Source organism: Pholcus phalangioides, unplaced genomic scaffold (assembly GCF_987345545.1).
Source record: "Pholcus phalangioides strain wild (caught in Gottingen) unplaced genomic scaffold, Ppha-v1.0 ptg000008l_1, whole genome shotgun sequence".
NCBI lineage: Eukaryota > Metazoa > Arthropoda > Arachnida > Araneae > Pholcidae > Pholcus > Pholcus phalangioides.
Window position 1 is genome coordinate 58,743,532 of NW_028301601.1, and position 21,595 is coordinate 58,765,126.

Consider the following 21,595-nt stretch of genomic DNA (forward strand, 5'->3'; position numbering starts at 1 on the left):
AACTTCATCAACTCACTGTTTTGCCCTTAGGGCTCCGACAAATCGGTTGTCCCTATCTGCTTGAAGTGTTTTCGTGAATGGTGTTGTGTGTTCTGGAAGTTTGTTTTGCATCAAAGCTCCGTGACTCAACTCGGTGGGAAAGGGTGTTGAAGGAATATTTTTTTTTTATCATCTTTGTTTTTTTCTTCTCTTTTTGACAATCATAAGCACAGCAAGCAAAAACTTCTACCAGTCATTCATTTTTGTCAACAAGCGATCTGTGCACGTGCAGTTCAACTGGTTGGGAAAATAAAGAGAAAGATCTTTAACTTTAGAAGATGATAAATTTATCATCATCAATGCATTTATATCAGTTGACAAATTGTTCCCAGTTTTTTGTTACCAAGGACTGCATAAAATCGAATATTTCCTTCCAATCTTACATTACACAGGTAAACTCTATCTTTATCATTTTATCAAAACAAAGCTTCTTTATTGTTTTATTATTTATTTATCACAATCAATAACGTCTAGCATTTGCATAGTATGATGGATTCATGCATAGGATAATATTGCATCTGATTATATTTTTTATACTGCGGTTGTAACGACACGAGGAATTTTCGATGTCGTTATAACCGAGTTTGACTGCATATATAGGTGCATTTATCCAATGCATATATATTTCTCACTCTCGTGCATATTACACATGTACACCACAGCCGGACCAGACAGGAAAAAGCTCGTCCAGCAAACAAAAATCAATAACAGAGGAGAACCTACTCCGAATACAAATAAGTTCTTTAGCGTAATTCCGTATTTTTTTTTATAGTAATTCCAATGCGACGTCAGTGCTAATTTCTACATCGGGGTGGAAAGGAGTGGCCATTGGAAAAGCTCTATCCTCCCAGAAAAACGCATTGGAGAGAAACAGAGATGCAGAGAATTTTTAAAACTTACCCCGGGGGAGGAAACCTGAGACACTTGCTGCTCTCTCTCGTTGAATTTTGAGCAATGATCACTCACACACGCACACAATTCACTCACACTGACAGAGAGAGAGAGATCCGAGAGAAAATGAAAAAATAAGGGGAAAAGACTAAAAATAAAAGAAAAACCGAAAAGAAAAATAAGAAAGAGGGTGGCGGCGGGATCAACATCGATTTTTAGCTCCGTCTCTTCCTACTTCCATTGACTATCTGAGACGCACGCGCCATCTAGCGGCTGTAATATCACTTAAAAAGACACTCTCTTCTCTTATGAATGGAATGGAGGGGGTCGAGAGAGAGAGATTTTTTTGCTATAGAAATATCTCTCTCTCTCACCGAAAACATTTCCATTGATAAATGCTGAAAATAAATTCACATTTCAGTGCAAATAACTTGAAAGTTGAAAATTTCAAATTTTAATTTTGCTATAAAAAAGTAAATACAGTTGTATATTGCAGCAGTTTCGTCGCTTTCTCATAAATGCGTCAGGGGTTCTCAACCCACGGGTCGGAATCCAAACCTGGGTCGCAGGGCGTTCGCATATAGGGATTCTTGTGCTACGGGTTACGACCTTAACTTGATTCGCAATGTTTTTCTAAATGAGCAGCCCTGGGGTGTGCACTGAATTATTGGAAGATTTCACTATAATTCTTAAATCGTTTCTTTCATTGATTCAGAGATTTCTGAATTTTCTGGAATTGTTTCTTAAACCAAGTCCCATGGGTCGCGAAGCTGATCTTGTTGTTGGGTTTAGGTCGCAGCTGAAAAAATTTAAGAACCCATGTTGTACGTAGAGTTGCATGGATTTTCATTACAGCTCTAGTTGTTGGTAATAGATCTCATCTAGACCAGCATCTTGACCAGCTTCAGAGTAAGAATAAGATCGTCAATCAATTATGCACCACGGCAGTGTTTTCAAACTAATAACTCAAAATCTTTAATACGAACGATTTCCCAATCACCACAAAGAAATCGCTGCAAACTCTACGGCAGGGATGCACAACCTCCAACCCGCTGGCAAAATGCGGCCTGCCAAGGGGTCCCATTCGGCCCGGGAAAGGTGTTCTGGTGGAAAATTATCATACACACAATACGATATAATTATACCTTGGCTGACATTATTCCGCTGAGGAAAATACTGACTCAAGTGGGATATCGCCAAAAGTAAATAAAGTTGCCAATTATGCCAAAAATTGTCAAAGATATGTGAAATTGCCAACTATTACTGAAAAAATCACCAATGGTGAGAAATAGAGGGCTACATTAAGTCGCAATGGATTGAAGTGTAATTCATGAAAAAAACGTGCGTCAGAAATATGAGTATGACACTAGTCAACAACCATTTTGTATCTGGGATGTGATACATCAATTCTTATGGGTAATTCTTATTAAAATTGCACTAACACGTAAGGTTTTTATGTAATTAAGATTTTTAAATACTTTTTTAAGGTTTTTGGGTTGCTTGTAATCACACATACTACACAGTGGGTGTAATTTGAAAAGCACTGAATCACTGAAATGTCAGAGGAGAGTGAATCAGAAGACGTACGATGTTCAGAAGAATACAGACCTGATTGTAACTCATCACCTAACTTCATAGAATAGAAGGATCTGAAATGGCTTCGTTTTTCGATTTAAAGCTTTCTAAACAGCAAGCTGAATTTTGGAGTTGTGGGTTGAAAAAAAATGAAGGCTTCTGCTGGAGGAACAAAGATTTAAGTTTCAGATAAAGAAGTGATTGTTTTTCTATTCATTTTGAAATGGGGGGAATTCAATGTGTGCGTGTTTCGACATAAAATAGCTGATGATGGGAAATGGGTGTTCGGTATCACCCACCGGACTAATTCGTTAGAAGTTCCGTAGAGGAATGTGGACGAGGTGCATGTGTAGTTTAGTAGTATAACCCACAGAAGGGGGGGGGGTGACTATTTATTGATTCAAGTAAAAGCAGCTTAAAAGCAGTGTTATTGGATAATGGTAACGACTTTCAGTGCCTGCGGCTTATGCAGTGGACAAAAAAGAAACAGGAAGAGTTATGACTCTGCTACTGGATGCAGTCAGATGAGATCATGAGTGTAGATGCGTTGTGATGATTGCTTTTTTTTTTAAACCGTACACCACCCAGGCTCTGTCAATATTCGTCAATGTCAGCCCTTGTCCCGGTTAAGGGGCTGGGTGGTGTCGGGGATGATGTGATGATTGCTGCCCTTTTTAAATGTTTACAGGGTGGATTCGTAAAATGCTGCTGCTTACTTTCCTGTCTATGGGACAGAGGCACCAAAAGCTACTACGAAGCCTAGGAGTGGCCCGTAAGGAAATCATATACCATTGGAAATGATAATGTAAAAAAAAAAAATACTCCACTGTTTGAGCCAAATAACATTTTACCTTCACTTCATATCAAGTTGGGCCTAATTATGAATTTCGTAACAGCTCGAAGAAGATCATTTGAACGAAATATTTTTCAAATTTAGGGAGGGAAGGCTGAAAAGGAGCGTATTTGCTGGACATCAAATCAGAAAACTGTTGGAAGATCCAGCTTTTAATACCAAGATGGGAAATTAGCCGCTTAGTCCTCTTTCAAAATGGTTACCTACGGCTTTCTTGGCAATAGAAAGGACGATAACTATGTTTCCATACCTATAAATCTTTGTTAACTTTTTCCGATACAACTCTGCCTCTTTTTTAGGTAACGGAAGTAAGGTGCTTTGCATCAGGCCAAGGGTGTGAGCGGTTCTATCTATCTATGTTTCCATAGTGAGTGATTTGTTAGACAACAATCTACATGGGATCTAAGATGGACGAAACTACTAAAAATGCAATTTTACTCCGATTTCTTTCGAAAATTTTAGGTGCTTTTAACGATGAACAACGTGGACGCTTTTACAAAGGCATCCTCACTATGGAGTATCGCTAATTTAGGTGCTTTTGTAGAAACATTAACTGAAAAACATCAGTAAACTCAGAGGTTTTTCCTTTTTAAATTTATTTAAAAATAGTCAATATCGCATTTTTGTATCGTTGTGATAGTTGTGTCATAATAACTGTGGAATGACAGAGAAAAACTGATTTTCGTGATTAATTCAGAAAAAAGTCCTAATTATCATAATATAATTCTTAAGTTATGAAAATAATCTCACCGCTTGGTTTAGTATGAATAAAAATCAAGCGTCGAAAAACTGTGATTGAGAAAAACGAGATACTTTACAAAACAGTCGGGATGACTGTAAATAAACGCTACGGCAATGTCCCGTAAAAAAGGAAGCATATGGCCACCCTATACATAACAGTTTCTGGCCCGCGAGCGGCAGAAATATCACATATATTGCCCGCAGACTTGAAGGTTGTTGCGGGGGGGGAGGGGGGTTCTTCTTCAACGCATAGTCTGAGAGCCAGATTCGTTGGTTTTGTCAGATTGGCTCTAGTTTTTGAGTTAAAGGGAAAATTAAATTTCAATTGTAATGCAAATCACATTGTTGAGAGTAAGCATTATCCCAAAAACTAAAGCCAATTCTCCAAAACCAATGCTAGATTCAGAATTAGCTCCCCAATATTATCCTAAAATCACTGAATTATCTTTGGCAATAATTTACTACATCTGTTTATAGATCAGTTTCAATGTGATTCATATGTTGTTTATGGGATTACCATTGAGAGAGAGAAATTTGATTTCCATTTTATCTCAAAAACTAGAGCCAATTTGACAAAACTAATGCCTGATTCAGAATCAGCGCCCCCAAAATCACCGAAATATCTTTGGCAATTATTTATGTAAAAGGATGATGAAATATGCCGCAATAATTTCAACTCCATATACTATCTCACTAAATTGCTTTATATTGCGCGATAGCGCCTATATAACAACAAAACGTCCGTATCTCTGCAACAAGAGCCAATCAACCTTTTTTTTAAGGTGATATTAGTGTTCAGCACGTTGAAGTCATACAAGATTGGGTTCTTTCATCTAAGAAGCAATTTCACTGTTGACCAGTGTAATTTGACAAAGCCCGCAGGGCCAATGAGAGTTATATTGCGGTATTTTGAATTGTCAGATTCACCAGTGACACTTTGCATTTGATACACTACCTAGAGTCCCAGACCCGGGGTTCTCAAAGTGTGCATCGCCGAATTTTGTTAGAAGGCGCCGGGAAGCAGAGTCCCAGACAACATTTTGCGAAGAAATTCTTTGTAAGATAGCTCTGGGACGGCGCTGATAATCGTTGATTAAGGAAAGGGGCGCCGCGGTTGAAAAAAGTTTGAGAACCCCTTGCCTTATAAACCATTCCACTGTCTCCAAATGGGCGATATTGCCCACTTTGGGAAACACTGGATTAGCGGATGCGAGTATCTGTATGAGTTTCTTAAATTATGTGGGGAGGGGCCCAAGAAAAATGCCCCACTTGACAATGCGGAAATAGGATTCTGATGCTACCACAAAAAGAAGTTTATTGAAATTTATTTTATGAGAAAACGTCCATCACACATATGGGGCCGTTCAAGTATTACGTGAGCAAATTTTAAGCCATTTTTGACCCCCCCCCCTGTCAGCAAAAGCCCGCAACTCAAAATTTATCTTTAATAAATTCATTGCGACCCACCCTCTAACCCATATAATGATAAATCGCATAATTTGGCTTTGGCCCAAATATGGCTCTGGGGGTTATCTGATGCGTCCTGCCTTCCCCAAACCTGATTTTGTAGAAATGAACTAAGTGGCACATTTACCGCTTAAGTGCCCCGCGGTACAATTCCAGAACATTTAAGCGGCCCGTGGCACATTTTCAGATCACTTAAGCGATCCGTGACACATTTAGAGATCCCTTGAGTGACATGTGAACGGCCCCCAGTGCCGTTCTAGATCACTCAAATTACCCGCGGCACATTCCCAGATTATTTAAGTGATCCGCGGCATATAATTACGGATCACTTGAGTTTTGCGTGGCACAGTTCCACAGCACTTAAGCGGACACATTTCCAGATCAGTTGGATCCGCGAAGCATTTAGATATCAATAAAGTGATGCTCTGTAAAGCACTTATGGATAGGGGGAATATTACTTCCAGTGCCCACAAACTATCGAAAGGTTTTTCTAGTTTTTGGCGCACCGAGTAAGATGATATTAAAAATATTTCATATTTTCAATAAAGGGTGGTTGATGACGTAAGCATCATCCAAACATCCCCCCCCCACTTGTCATCAGAAGTCAGCAAATCGGACCCCCCCCTCCCCCATCGATGCTGACGTAATACTTGAATGGCCCCTACGACTATTTTGTGGAATTTCATAATCATTGTAATATAATTTATAACTTCCGAAAATAGTGAACATCTTTGATCTTAACCAACAATAAAAGGGAATAAAAATTCAAGTGAGCACTTGAGGAAAAATTAGACAATTTTGTATGAAAAAAAAAAAAAAGTGGGACTCAGGGGCCGTTCAAGTATTACGTCATCATCGATGGGGGGGGGGGGGGAGGAGGGGGTTTCCAATTTGCTGACTTTTGATGACAAGGGGGGGAGTGGGGGTTTGGATAATGCTTACGTCATCAACCACCCCAACCACCCTTTATGAAAATATGAGTTAGAATTCAGAACGGGCAGAGCTGATGACGAAATTTTGCTGACAAGAGGGGGGAGGAGTAAGCGTTTTGCTGACAAGGGGGGGGGGCAAAATATTTGCTTACGTAATACTTGAACGGGCCCCTCATCAAAAATTGGAATTTTCCGTAAAATACGGGCAAAAGTATCATGTTTGTCATGCTATTCCATGAAAGAAAACCGCATAACAAAGGAAAGCCAATGGTTAACCAGATTGCTTTTTGGAAATTAACGAACTTAATTCGAATATGACCTCGTTAATGAACTTAATTCGCTTAAGAATATGAAGAATATGCCACGATTTCTGTACCATTTAAAAATATCGCGCTTTCTTCTGAACAAAATTTCCATTTAAGTGCTCAAAACAAAAGAAGAAGCTGAGCTTCTCATAATTATAGGCCTTCATTTATGAAATAGCTACTCTAAATTGAATTTTCCAAAAAAAGAAACTAATCACCCGTTCGGTATTGAAAAATTATTATTTTTTTTTGCAGGATATTTCCTACCAAAAAATTATTTTTCTTAAATTATTGAAGTATTTAAAGGTTTTATTAAAATAACGTCTTTTATGTGAAAATTTACGGAAGTTCATTTGTTGAAATTAACGGTATTAATAATTTAAACCACGTTACGAATGTGTCGCCATCTAGTAGTTCAAATGTATACTTGAAATTTGTTGTTCAATTGACAAGATATTTCCAGCAATTTGATTATTCTTATTTTAATATTATTTATATTATTTTATGGAAAATATATATTTGCGAAATTAAATTAAATATTATTCGTTGATAATTTAAAAATTTTATATTAATTTTCTTTCGATTTTTTAGTTTGTAGCACATCTTCAGATCTGCGGCGATTCGACGCTATTCCAGCGAGTATAAACCCAGAAATTGAAGTCTCCGGCAATAAGATAGACCGCTCATGCCAGCTTTATGTCCTTGATTTTTTAAGGGCTCCATACTTGCGAACAGAACTCCAGAGTCGGGCGAACGTACACACAGAAAGCATATGACAACGTATGCGCATCACACTTACGGTATGCCGTACATAACGTATATGAAATTCTATTAGATTTGCAGACTATGTCGTGATGCCAGACGTCACAAGTGGAGTTCCTCAGGGAAGTGTCCTTGGCCCCATACTTTTTTCACTTTTTATCGACAAACTCGATCAGGGTATCGATGGAATTACTAGCAAATTCGCAGATGATGTGAAGCTAATGGGGGTAATCGGGAATGAAAGCGATAGGGAGTTGCTCCAGACCAACTTAAACAAGATTGCAGCATGGGCAAATGAATGGGGCATGACGTTTAGCGTAGATAAGTGCATGGTCGCTCATTTTGGTTCGAACAACCCATGGTTATCTTACGAGTTGAATGGTGTCACTATCCCGGATGCAACTAGAGTCACCGATTTGGGAATTCTCATTGACGAGCGACTTAAGTTTTCTGAACATTGTTCAGCGGTTGTCAAAAAAGCGAATAGAATGCTTGGTCTCATTTTCAAAAAGGTCTCTTCGCGTTCTCCTAAAGTCATTCTTCCGCTTTTTCGAGGCTTAGTTTGTCCTGGACTGGAGTACGCTGTAAGGTTTTGGAGACCATACCTACAGAGGGACATAGACTTGATTGAAGGGGTGCAGAGAAGAGCTACGCGTGTCCTTATTGGCACACAGGGCTTGAGTTATGAAGAGAGACTTCATTTTTTGAATATGTTTACATTGGTTGAACGCAGGTGTCGAGGAGATATGATCGAAGTGTTCAAAATTTTCAATGGGATGGATAGGATGGACCATGAACTTTTAGTACACCGCCAATCAACTGCTTTTACAAGGGGACACCAGTATCGATTGGTGAGGGACAATGCAAGGTTATAGTGTCGCAGGGAATTTTTCTCTAATAGGGTTGTTAATAAATAGCTTACCCCCAGAGGTAGTAAATTGTAACACAATTGACACGTTTAAAAAGAAATACGATAAACATGTTGGGGTAAATCGAGAAGCTCTATCCATTCTTAGAATAAGACAACCTTAAGTATTCTTTATGGGCATTGTATAGTATTCTATCACGTGTATGTATTGTTTATAATTTGTGTTAATTGCATTTTTAATTGGGTTGCTGTATTTTTGAAATATATGACATCCTTATTTGCTATGGGAATCTTTTTCTCAGCCACCTCGTTGGGCATTTTGCCTGTTGTGGCGTTGTATTTGTATTTGTATTTGTATAATGATCAGTGAAATCCAGAATGCGGTTCATTGCAATACCTAAATCCACGCATGTATCCAATTGCTGTAACGTTTCATTACCTAGTTGGTAATATTCAGGATCGGTGCGTCTACCTAAATGCATTGATCCACTTTTTGATGATGAAATAGGTAGCTTATACTGACAACTCCACTGGAAAAGTTGTTGTCATGCAATTCTTAGGCCCCTAGTGTTTTCCACTGGAGAGAATAACTTCACGTCATCAGCGAATTGCAATAGAGAGATGGGTGACACAGCCTGAGTAATATTGTAAGTGTACAAAGTAAATAAGATCGGGCCTAACACCGATCCCTGGACAACTCTGCTTGGCACCTGACATTCTCCAGACATCACGCTAGCTACGCGAACCTGATGAACTCTGTATAATAGCAGTTCTTGAATTATCCTCACAACTTTATCCGGAACCCCCATGCAAGTTAGTTTCCTCAGCAGTAGCAATCTGTCTACTTTATCAAATGCCTTTTGGAAATCGACGTAAATTACATCAATCTCTTGTCCAGAGTCTATAGCACTCTTCCATATATCATGACAAATCAACTGCTGCACTGGTAAGGAGCGGCCAGGAATGAAGCCAAACTGAACTGAGGGGATTAAGCCCATCTCGTCGGGAAATGGAAGTAACTGATTGACGATGCATCTCTCGAAAATTTTGCAGGATATATCGGTTATTTTCTTAGCCACCTAGTTGGGCATTTTGCCTGTTGTGGCGTTGCATTTGTATATAAGTGTAGTTTAAAAATTCATCAGGTACTTGTGTGTATTTTGAGTTTCTGGTGCTTTGGTACTATATCTCTTGGATAAATATAATCCTTAACAAAGGTGAAGGTCAACATCCGGTAAGTCATAACTTTGCTTACATTAGATAGGTATGGCGCCTAAAATAAACTGCTTGTTAGGAAGGAATGTTTCCTCGGAACTTGAGGTTATTTGGAATCGACTGATTCAACGGGCGAAATTTCAATCTAATTCCCCGCAAAGCGATGTTGATTTTTGTGAAAATTTCCAAGATTTTGTTATCGGCGTAAATCGTGAGTTTCCCGCCGAAATTTCGGGAAACCGGAAATGTAGTTTATTGAATGAATTCAAACATATCCTCACCAGGGATAACGAATTCCTGCCCACGGCAAATGACCCTGAACCTGCAGTTGATAAGGGCAGCATAACTTTTTCTGCTAGAAATTTTTTCGGTAAAACGTGAGAGCATGCACCGAGGAAAATAAAACGAAATTGGAAACTATCAAAAGTAAAGCAGTTGTCGATTCGAAGCAAATTAATGATCGGGAAGATAATAACCTAAAACACCCGAGAAGTCATTTAGAGGTCAGCGATGAAGATGGATACAGCGCTGCAGAAGATGTCAATGATGTGGACAGAGTCAGGGCTAATTCGTCATCTAATCATGCCTCAGCAGTTGCAAATCAATTGTCGGAGACATCAGTCGCTTTTAATTTGAACAGTGAATTAAGTGATAATGACGAGCTCCATGACGATTTTGTTCCCGTAGTTCATAAAAATACCTACCAACGTATGAAAAAAAACCGAAAAATCCCCCACTTGAGATCACGGATATGATAAACTAGGAATATTTGGAAGGGAAGCTGAAGGAATTCTGCACTGGACCTTTCAATGGTTTTCAAGTTTTAAGTGCGAGAACGGTTTAAACTTTGCGTGGATTCAGGTAATCAGATTTCTTCAGAACAATAAGTTCCAATACCACAGATATCATATCCCAGATCAGAAAACCCTCAAGGCATGGGCGGAGATACGGGGCGGGGCGTGCCCCCCTCCCTACAGCGTCAAGGATGGAGTCAACTGATCTAATGTATATATGAATTGATATCATCATCGTGCCCCCCCCCAGACTTCCAAGTCTATCTACGCCTATGCCCCAAGGTTGTGGCGAAGGGCTTGCATTCATCTTGTTCCACAGACGCGGTGCAGATGAGATTAGAACAACATGGAATTGAAGTCTGTTTCCAAAATGACTAGTTATCGCAACAAACAACCACTACCAATGTTTTTAGCTGAAATCGGGAAATCTCCGGGATTCGAAAAGGTTTATGGATTAAATCGATTCTCAGCATGGATATTAGTGTTGAAGCATAGAGACGCTGGGGGAAAGTCGTCCAATGCTATAAATGCCAGAGCTGTCTTCATGGGGAGAACGACGCGAGTAATTCGAAACTTGCGAGCACGGGGCAAGGGAAGCCACCACTATAAATCTTTGCTTACTTTTCCGACACAACTCTGCCTTTTTTGAGGTAACGGAAGTAAGGTGCTTTGCATCAGTCCGGGGCTGTGAGCGGTTCTATCTATCTATCTTTCTATCTATCTATCTATAAATGCCAGAGATACTTTCATGGCCAGAAACAGTGCCTGAATGATCCCCGTTGCATGAAATGCAGTAAAGGTCATTAGACCTATTTGTGCAAAACAACCAAAGCAGATGGTCTTAGCACGTGTGAGCTGCTTGGGAAATTACATCGCATCATAGACCGGATGTCCAAAAAATTCTAATAACGTTCATAAAGACAAGAATATGATGAGAAGAAAACAAATGAACGATAAATTTAATCAGAAGGTCCACAGTGCAACTAAACAAATAAATTCCATACCTGAAAGCAATCAACGTGGTTCTGCTAGACGTTCAGAGTATGATGCTGATAAGCTACCTCAAACAACTCAGAATCACTTTAGAGTTTTCTTATCAGAGACGGAAGGAGCGTCCTCCAAAAGACAGGAATGTTTCTTCAAATAGAAGAATAGCACCTTTTACGTCCAAGTAAAGTCTAGTGGTCCATATAGAAAAGCTCAGAAAAGAGGCCACAGTGTCAAGAAAAGCAAGTAGACGGACAACACAAGGACTCAACAAGGGAAAAATGAGGGTGAAAACACAAGGAACTAGCAAGAGAATGATAGTGTCAACACAAGAACCCAGTAAGGGTACCAACACAAGGACCCAAAAAGGAATCTACTGTGGATTCAAGAGAAGGATCCAGCACATTGTTTCAGAAGGACCCAACAAACAAACGATGGATGTTCGGAGTCAGTTGGAGGTAAATTTGGGTTATAATCTTCAATGAGCGAATGGTTGGAAGGAAATCGTTTCCAACATCATAACTTAAGATTTTCCTTTAGATGATGCTTTTGATATAGTCGAGGAATGTCTTTTCGTCATCCTCAGTACCAAGCCAGAGAACAGAAGAGAAACCATTAGAGGAATCTCTTTTAAGGATTCTAAAAGTGCTGACATATAATGCCAAAAGAGGTCAAACCAGCTCATTTCTGTATCTCATACACACATATGGAAAAGATCTCTTGGAATACGTAGGGTGGAGGTGAAAAGAGAAATCTGTATACTTCTCTTTTCTACTAATCTATTATACTGTTTTCTTTTCGATTTATTTATTTTTCTTAAAATTTTCATCTATTTTCCTCTTTCTTCTAAATTTTCAGAAGGCGAAATTTCCATAAACAACCTTCATGCACAGTAAATTAATTACTGTGCACTCTTTAATTACCTCCGATTATATATTTTTTGTAAAGAAATGTCTTGAAAATATCAACCTGTGTTGTAACGACAAAATTTCATGTCGTTATAACCGAGTCCTTGTGTCGGTACCCTTACTGGGTTCTTGTGTTGGCACTATCATTCTCTTGCTAGTTCCTTGTGTTTTCACCCTCATTTTTCCCTTGTTGAGTCCTTGTGTTGTCCGATGAACTTTTCAGTTCATCTGTAACGTCATTAAGTTTAACTAGTTTGCCACATTCTACACCACAGCATCCTATCTATTCTTATTTTAGGGTAGAATCTTGTTGGCTCACAAATACCGCATGGTGACTGGATGTGGGACATAGCAATCGCCAATTCTGAGCCTGATCATTTCTTTTCCGCACAACGAGGATACTACTTCACCAAATACTAACTCTGGCCATATCGCTATATTGCAATTTACTGAGATGGAGTGGAAATGAAGGAGCTGTCTATCGGTGGTCGCCTCAAGTTCGTTAGGAAAAATATCTTATCTATATCCTCCCTCGGGTTCAAACCCAAGACCATGACAGCAACCTTCACGGTGGTAGACGAGCATCTTACCACCACGCCACAACGACGATACCGGCACGAGCAGGGAATTCCCCCCCCCAAACATACTGAGGGGGAAAATGGACTACTCGCTGATGTCACAAGCAGCGTGCGGGAAGGCCGTGTATCTCTAGGAGGGTGCTGGTTCGAGAGTGTTCGACAAACTCAAACACCGATGTATTTATCTCCCAGTACGATAAATATTTTTAGAAACTGAATTTATCACAAATATACGATGATTTTCCTCCCTCTCCCCCTCCCAACCCGCGGTGAAATACGATAAAATAATAAATGAGATCTAAAATCTGAAGCTTAAAGGAACTTAAAAAAGATAAAAAAAAAATTTTATAGAGCCTTTTTTCCTGTTTGTATTTATCCCTCTTTTCCTAAAAAAAAAACAACAACCAACCAACTTCTCTGATATTTCTTTCGCTGCTGCCAAACGTCAATAAGAAGAATTACACGAGAAAATCCATAGGAAATATATTACTTTCAAAAGGGATTTCCTGGACTTACAACAGGAACGTGTAGGGGATTGGGATAAAGAGGAAAAAAAAAAAAGGGAAAAAAAGGAAAAATTTCCCCCCCTTTTTTTTGCGCTTTCAGTTGAAAGGAAATAATATATTAATAAAAAAAAATATATATATTTTTACATTTTTCTTATTTTTCTTCTTGCGATTCCAACATTGAGAAATCACTAACGTCACGCAAACCTCGGAAAAGAGTTCATCATTTTTCCACTAGATGGAGGAGGTTCTTTTAAAGAGAAAAAAAGGGAACGCTAGGCTATATAGTGTATATTTTTATACACTGTATGAAGATACTTCTAGAGCTCAGTGGACTGAAAAGTTCTGAAAGAGGAGGAGGAGGAGGAAAAACTACTATCAACTTTATTCAACTTAGAGCTTTTCTGCTGTGGGAGTTGTTTCAGAGTTATTTCATAGACTCTGAAAAAAGGGTGTTCAACATTTATGAAAGCGTGGGCCAGTTCACATTAGGCCGCAGATTACTCAAGTCCATGTTTGCCAAACTTTTTTGGTATCGTGGACCCCTTTTATGAGTTACTTAACCCAGGCCCGTAACATACGGAAAAGGGGGGGGGGGTTCCCCTGGCGGGAATTTTCAATTTTCTCTATGTGAAAAAGATTTACACATCCTACCCCAGGAAGCGCCATCAACATCTCTTACGATAAATATCTTTACATTAAAAGGAAAAACATTAGCATATATTATTACATTAGCTTATTGTCAGGGTAATGTTACAAATGGATTCGCGGATCCCTCATAGTCGATGCGCCGCGGACCCCCCCTGTGGTCAAGGATCCGCGGTACCCGTGTAGCGTCAGAACGTAAAATTTGACGCCAACTCTCCCATGAAATTAAAAATGCATTGCTTTTTTACATAATTTGCATACCACAAAATACAAAAAAAGAAAGAAATTACAATTTCACAGCACAAAATGTGTCATTCACGTAATGGTAGTAAATGAAAATGACCGCAGGTAGTGAAACGCAGACTTGAGGGATCTGGAAATGTGCCGCAGAACAATTAAGCGATCTGAAAATGGGCAATGGGCCCTACTGAGTGCTTTGAAATGGACAGCGGGCCCCATTCGAGTGATCTGGAGCTGTGGCACGGGTCGGTCTTTCACTTTGGCGATCTGTAAATGTGCAGTGGGTCCACTTGAGTGATTTGGAGCTGTGCTGAGGGTCGCTTGAGGGATCTGGAAATGTGCCGAAGAACACTTAAGCGGTATAAAAATGGGCAATGGGTCCTCCTGAGTGCTCTGAAATGGACAGTGGGCCCATTCGAGTGATCTGGAGCTGTGCTGAGGGTCGCTTGAGTGATCTGGGAATGTGCCAAAGAACACTTAAGCGGTATGAAAATGGGCAATGGGTTCTCTTGAGTGCTCTGAAATGGACAGTGGGGTCCCATTCGAGTGATCTGGAGCTGTGCTGAGGGTCGCTTGAGTGATCTGGGAATGTGCCAAAGAACACTTAAGCGGTATGAAAATGGGCAATGGGTTCTCTTGAGTGCTCTGAAATGGACAGTGGGGGCCCATTCGAGTGATCTGGAGCTGTGCTGAGGGTCACTTGAGTGATCTGGGAATGTGCCGAAGAACACTTAAACGATATGAAAATGGGCAATGGGTTCTCTTGAGTGATCTGAAATAGGCAGTAGGCCCATTAAAGTGATCTGGAGCTGTGCCACGGGTCAATTTCACTGAGGTGATCTGTAAATGTACAGTGGGACTATTTGAAGGATATAGAACTGTGCTTCGGTCACTTGAGTGATCCGGAGCTGTGCTGCGGGTCGCTTAAGTGATCTAGAACTGTGTTGCGGGTCATTTGAGTGATTTGTAAATGTGCAGTGGGTCCACCTGGAGCTGTGCTGTGGGTCACTTAAGTTGTCTGTTAACGTGCCACGCGTAGCTTAAGTGCTATGGAGCTGTGCGGAACATTAACACGGATTGGTTAGCGAACCCGAAATTCTGGTTTTTAAGGGAATCCGTGGAGAAGTCGCAGTCGTATCGATCCAGTGTGAACCCGGCCTTAGGCAGCGTTCACACCTGGCGGCAAACAATGCAGCATGCAAGTCGGAGCGGATTGGCCAAAAATCTGAATTTCAATTTTCTCAACCAATCCGCGTCATGCTGCATCGCTTGCAGTATCGCGCCAGTGTGAACCTTGCCTTAAACGATCCCGCGACATGGAACCGGCGCGATACAAATGAAGCCACTTGTTTGAATTTAACTTGTTTTATTTGGACCAACTTTTTGTACTTACTCTTACCTTTTCCAGTTATTGATTCACCGGACTAATGCATTGCATGTGGACTGCCGAAACCCAATTCTTCTTTAAAACTGAGGTTCGTGGGGGCTTCAGCTCTAAAGACTAGATATGAAAATATAATTTTTTGTTGTTTTTTTACACTATAAATTTACTACTACTTCACCAAACACCAACTCTGGCCATATCGCTATATTGCAATTTACTGCCATTAGTGAGATGGGTTGGAAGTGAAGGTGCTGTCTATCGGTGATCGCCTCGAGTTCGTTTGGGAAAATATCTTATTTATATCCCCCCCCCCCTTGGGTTCGAACCCGGGACCCTGACAACAACCTTCACGATGGTAGACGAGCATCTTACCACCATGCCACTCGGGCACACTATAAATTTACTAAGACCCATGAAAAACTCTGGCGTCCGGGATCACCGAAGACTGAGATAAAGACCCTTTTTAGGTTCTGGCAAAGATGTCCTCTTCCTCAAATTACTCAATGCAGTGCAACCTCGTTAAGTCGATTCATTTGGGACCAAAGCCGATCCGGTACATCGAACATCCGCCGAGTCAACTGGAGAATATGGAAAAATGGAATCAAAACGTACTGGTAATAAAAGATATTCTGGTGGGTAGCTACGAAAAGCATTTCTCGTTTTTTAAGCTTTAAGAAATCAGTGAACTTCGCACCCCCCCCCCCCGTTATACGTTCCTTGTCATTGCGCTATAACAAGCCAACGAGGGAAGACGCGTGGGTCCAGGACCTGACCTGGCCACAGTGGAGGGCTCACCTGAGCCAACGAGGGAAAACGTGATTCAGGACCTGGCGAGAACAACAAAGGGCTCAAGCTCAATAGAGCTACAAAGACATCATAAGAGCTCATCGAAATAAATTGTATAATAGAAATATTTAAATCTGCATATACTTTATTTTTAAATAATGCGTTTATATATTCATTTATTTTATATGCACAATAAAGCACCCGACACCGTCCAGCCCCTCATCTGGGGCAATGACTAAAATTGACAATTGTCTATAGATTCTGGGCGATTATACATTATGAAATGAAAGGTCACTGTGCTAGCTGATAATAATAATAATAAAAAAAGGTTATTATGGGAATTTGAAGATGCAGACGTGTCTCTTGGTATTCGCTGGGGTTGATTTCCGGGAGCAAAACTGCGACATTTAAGTTAATTTGTCAGAGTATGGCAACTTCCAACACGATCACGCCCCTTGGCAATGGCTAAAATTGGCCGACGCAGATGGAGCCTGCCGTGTTCGTTTGAAAGAAAGAAAAAGTATGACAACAAGGCTTCTTCTTCCAACTTTTCTACACGTGAAAAACGTACCAGAGATGGGTCTATGTCATGGAAACAATCCATTGCCGATTCAAACTTATGCTGTGTTGTTCAGAACGAACGCGTCGTCCACTTCTTAATCTTTATCATATCGCTTGGGTTTCAGGAGCGGTCGGCTCGATTTATCCCTCCTCTGTCGATTTCTCAATCGCTATTAATTAATTTTCCAATTTCTACTTTGTTCACATCATTGCACCCTTCTCGATCCACCTGCTTCACTAATGCGACAATATCGTTAACGCATGAACTGTCCTGCTTACACCGTAGAAATGGATGCCTTCGAGCACAAATTGTAGTCGAAAGTTCTTCAAACACGAGATGACTGTTCCCATCTTTATAGCTTCCACAGTTCTAGCAATGGCACTGATGGGCACCGGTGAAATTCACCCACGACTTTGAGACGTTTCCTGCATTTGGATCTTCTTCGATTGCTTGCACAATTATCAATGAGTAATGTGTATAGCGAGCCGGAAATGTCCGCATAACATCCGAACAAGCTAGATATGAAGTACGAAGGCACATAGAAAACGTAAGCACTGGAAAAAAACTTAAAGGGTTTTTTAAACGCTCATTTAACATGGACAATTTATTTGTTCTGATACGAGAATCAGCACTACAGCGGTGATTTCCAGAAAACTGGGAAGGGGAGACCTCGAACATGAAATCCGCGAATACCGAGGGCAGACTACTAGTTGGTTTTACCATCTCCGGGTTATCCGGAGATCCGAGTTGAAGGAGTCCGACACTTAACGAGAGATTCTACTGTACTACTCTACTGCAAACCAACTTCAGTCTTGTATTGTTATATGACAATTTCAAACCAGTGGAGTTGGGGGGGGGGGGGGAGAATGAAGGTGCCATCTATCGGTGGTCACCCCAGGCTCGGTAGATAAAGAACTTGTTTCTGATGTTCTTGCCCGGATTCAAACCCGTGGACCTTGATGGTATAACCTTCACAGTGGAAGACGAGCATCTTACCATAGCGCCACTGGATGCTAAGCCAAAACTAGAGTCCCCATGTTAGGGGCACGCTCCTAGAAAAGTGGTGTCTAGGTTTTAATGCCGTGGTTCTCAAACTTTTTACACGCGCAACTCCCTTGGTCTTCTTATCATTTATTCGCAGCTCCCTAGAATAGTCTAGGAAAGAATCACTCCAAAGCACTGAGCATTCACAAATCACTACATCAACTCCTTGCGACGCCCCCTAGAAACACACAACGCACGATTTGAGAACGACTGCTTTGATCCATTGTTCCTGCTAAAGGGCCTGTGATGCTATTGAAATGGTCCTGCACATATTGGGACGAACATCAGACTAGCACTGCGGCACTAAGGCGCAAAGGTTCTACTGTACTGGCATTCGTAGGGAAAATTGAACAGAAGGCGTTCTTAGCAAAAAAAAGAAGAAAAAGTGAGGTTTTGAGAACGAATTCGGAACGAACGGAACCTCGAATTACCGAGGCTGTGCTGTACCTATTAAAGTAATACTGAATTCGACTCTCGTCCTAGACAGCAGCGTTATCTAGTGATCGAAAAATTAATTGGCAATCGTAAGCTTTGATAACCTTTGAAATAATTTTTTCTATATGGGGCCGTTCAAGTATTACGTCATCATCGCGATAAGGAGGGGATCGATTTGCTGACTTTTGATGACAAGGGGGGGGGGGGGTTTGGATAATGCTTACGTCATCAACCACCCTTTATGAAAATATGAAATATTTTTAATGGCGTCTTACTCGGCGCGCCAAAAACGAGAAAAACCTTGCGGTAGTTTGTGGGCACTTGAAGTAACATTCCCCCCTATTGATAAGTGCCCTACACAGAGCCACTTTAGTGATCTCTAAATTTTTCGCGGATCCAAGTGATCTGGAAATGTGTCCGGGCCGCTCAAGTGCTCTGGAACTGCGCCACGCTGAGAATGTGCCGCGGGTAATTTGAGTGATGTAGAACAGGACTGTGGGGGGTTGGGAAACTTAAGTGCTCTAAAACTACGTCACATGTCACTCAAGGGATCTCTAAATCTGTCACGGATCACTTAAGTGTTCTGGAACCGTGTCCCGGGTCACTTAAATGATCTGAAAATGTGCCACGGGCCGCTTAAATGTTCTGGAATTGTACCACGGGACATTTAAGCGATCCGTAAATGTGCCGCTTAGTTCATTTTTATAAAATTAGGTAGATTTTTATAAAATTAGGGCAGATCGCATCAGATAACCCCCAGGGCCATATTTGGTCCGCGGGCCAAGGACCCGAAATTCTTCCGAAATCTCAATTTGAAAAAAATAAATTTTTGATCGTGGGTGGAGGCACGAACCCCCTATGCCCCCCTGTACGTCTCTTATCCCACCAATATGAGTTAGTATTCAGAGGGGCAGTACTGATGACGAAATTTTGCTGACAAGGGGAAGGGGCTCAGCGGTTTTGCTTACTTTTGCTGACGGGGGGGGGGCAAAAATGGCTAAAAAATTTGCTTACGTAATACTTGAACGGCCCCAATAAATAAATGTTTTTATTAAATTGAGTGTAAAAAATAATTGCTGAATGTTCCAAGCGGAATATCAGTCTCTATCCCATATGTAACTTTGGACATTTAGCTTGCGTAAGATTTTTAATGTCAACATACAAAATTACACGGGATTGTTCGACCTACCTTCTGGCCTGTATTGAACAACCATGGTCACTGTTTGACCAGCTCCTTTCAGTGCTGCAGCTGCCTGTTCGTGGGTAGCATGCCTAAGGTCATTGCTGTTGACCTGCAGGGAGAGAAAAGTTCATCGCGTGTGAGATGTCGAATGCACATTTATATAGTACAATAAAACCTCTCTTTTCGAAAAAAAAAAAACTCGTCCGTAAAAGTGGGGTGACCGTTAATCAGGGGTTCGGAATGTATACTTTTGTTTTTATACGACGGGCAATTATCATTTGGCCGTAAAAGAGGGGTAAACGCATCTGAGGGGGTGTCTGTTAAGTGGGGTGTTTTACTGTACTACTAATACACGTTAGAAAACGTAGAGAGAGAGAAGAAAAATACATCAAAATTTTCATATTATATATTTTCTTTGTGGCATATTATCTTGCGTATAATCCATGAATTATAAGTTTAAAAAAAAATCTTAATTTTTGTGATACGGACTACATTTCACTGCGTGTATAATTATATTATAGGATATACAGTCGACGTTCGTTATAAAAATCCCTTTCATTCCCCGGAAAACGGACGTTATATCGAATGCATGAAAGAAAAGTTAACGATAATTCACATTTGGACGGAATAAAAAAGAATACAGTCGAAAACTTGGTTAATTCGAAGTCCAAAGTCACTGGAAAAAGGTCGAATTACCCAACTAATCTATCCTGGATCTGTAAAATGAGTACGAATCGCAACTCAGTGATCAAAATTCACATAGGATTATAATTATCAATTAATAAAATTTTATCATCGGTTACGAAACTGTTCCTCAAATTTTAATAATTTATGATTACATATAATAATTGGTCTTAACTGCTGGATAATTGCACTGTTAAATAAATGCACTGGAATCAGCATCACTGCCGGATCATTCTTGCCCATGTTCAAAGCCGGAAACAGTTCATGATCATCCGTTTTCAAACCGTTTCCCAAATTTTGGTTTTCTTATGCTATCAAGGAAATGTACTTTCATTAATGTATTGCAAAATTTTAATTTTCCGATAATTCCCATGCTCTTAATGACGACAAAAAGATCCAGGTTCTGAATGCTACACCTTGATTACTAAGTGGTATTGACGCACTCCAGCTGAATAATGTTAAAATGGGCATTAACTTATCAAAAAGGGGGGGGGAAAGGAGTAGGAGTTTCGTAGGAGTAGAAGAGGAAACTTATATTTGTCTTTTATAAAATTTGTTGCTTAATAACTTGATCCAGAATAGCAAAGTCTGTGGAACAATTAAACAAGGAATTTTAACATTGAATTAGGTCCATCAAGGGGCGATTTCATTTTCATTAATTTTGTTATAATGTGAGCAGTTGCATCAAGTTATGAAATAATAATAAAATTGTAATAATTAATTAATTGCACGAACAGTTCGTTTAGATACAATTTCAAGGTGTACTCACAGATAGGATTTGGTCGCCACGTTTGAGCTCTCCACTGATGTCCGCCGCCCCACCAGCTAGAATAAAAGAGATGAAAATACCCTCGCCGTCTTCACCGCCAACGATGTTGAAACCAAGGCCCGTCGAACCTTTGTTTAAAATCACTTTCCTTGCCTCCCTGCGAGAAAACAAAATATTGTTCCGGATAAATTTTTCCGCAAGACTACGAGATTGCAAAACAATAAGCAGTTCGACGGACAAACACAGATTTATTTACAGAACAGCAATTTACACGTATTTACAGGCTAATCAGAGAGAGAGCTAATAACTTTCTCGCAAAGTTATATCACAACTGACTTTTCATCCAGTCTCTCTCTTATTCTTCCTGCCATCTTGTGAGCGCCACACTATTTATAACCCTAGTAGAAACTTCGAGTAAAAGAACATTCCACAAATTTCT

At 40.3% G+C, this 21,595-nt stretch overlaps 1 protein-coding gene across 10 annotated transcripts in view; it reads right to left on the minus strand.

Annotated features, from left to right (window-relative positions):
• LOC149084660 (disks large homolog 1-like) overlaps positions 1-21,595 on the minus strand; it is a 393,252-nt gene that overhangs the window by 37,988 nt on the left and 333,669 nt on the right. For all 10 annotated transcript variants that reach the window (XM_089235064.1, XM_089235062.1, XM_089235059.1 and 7 more), the window contains 2 exons: positions 21,157-21,313; positions 19,710-19,812 (listed from right to left, as the gene is read on the minus strand). In XM_089235064.1, coding sequence (XP_089091190.1) covers positions 19,710-19,812; positions 21,157-21,313 — 260 coding nt within the window. The remainder of the gene's footprint in view (positions 1-19,709; positions 19,813-21,156; positions 21,314-21,595) is intronic.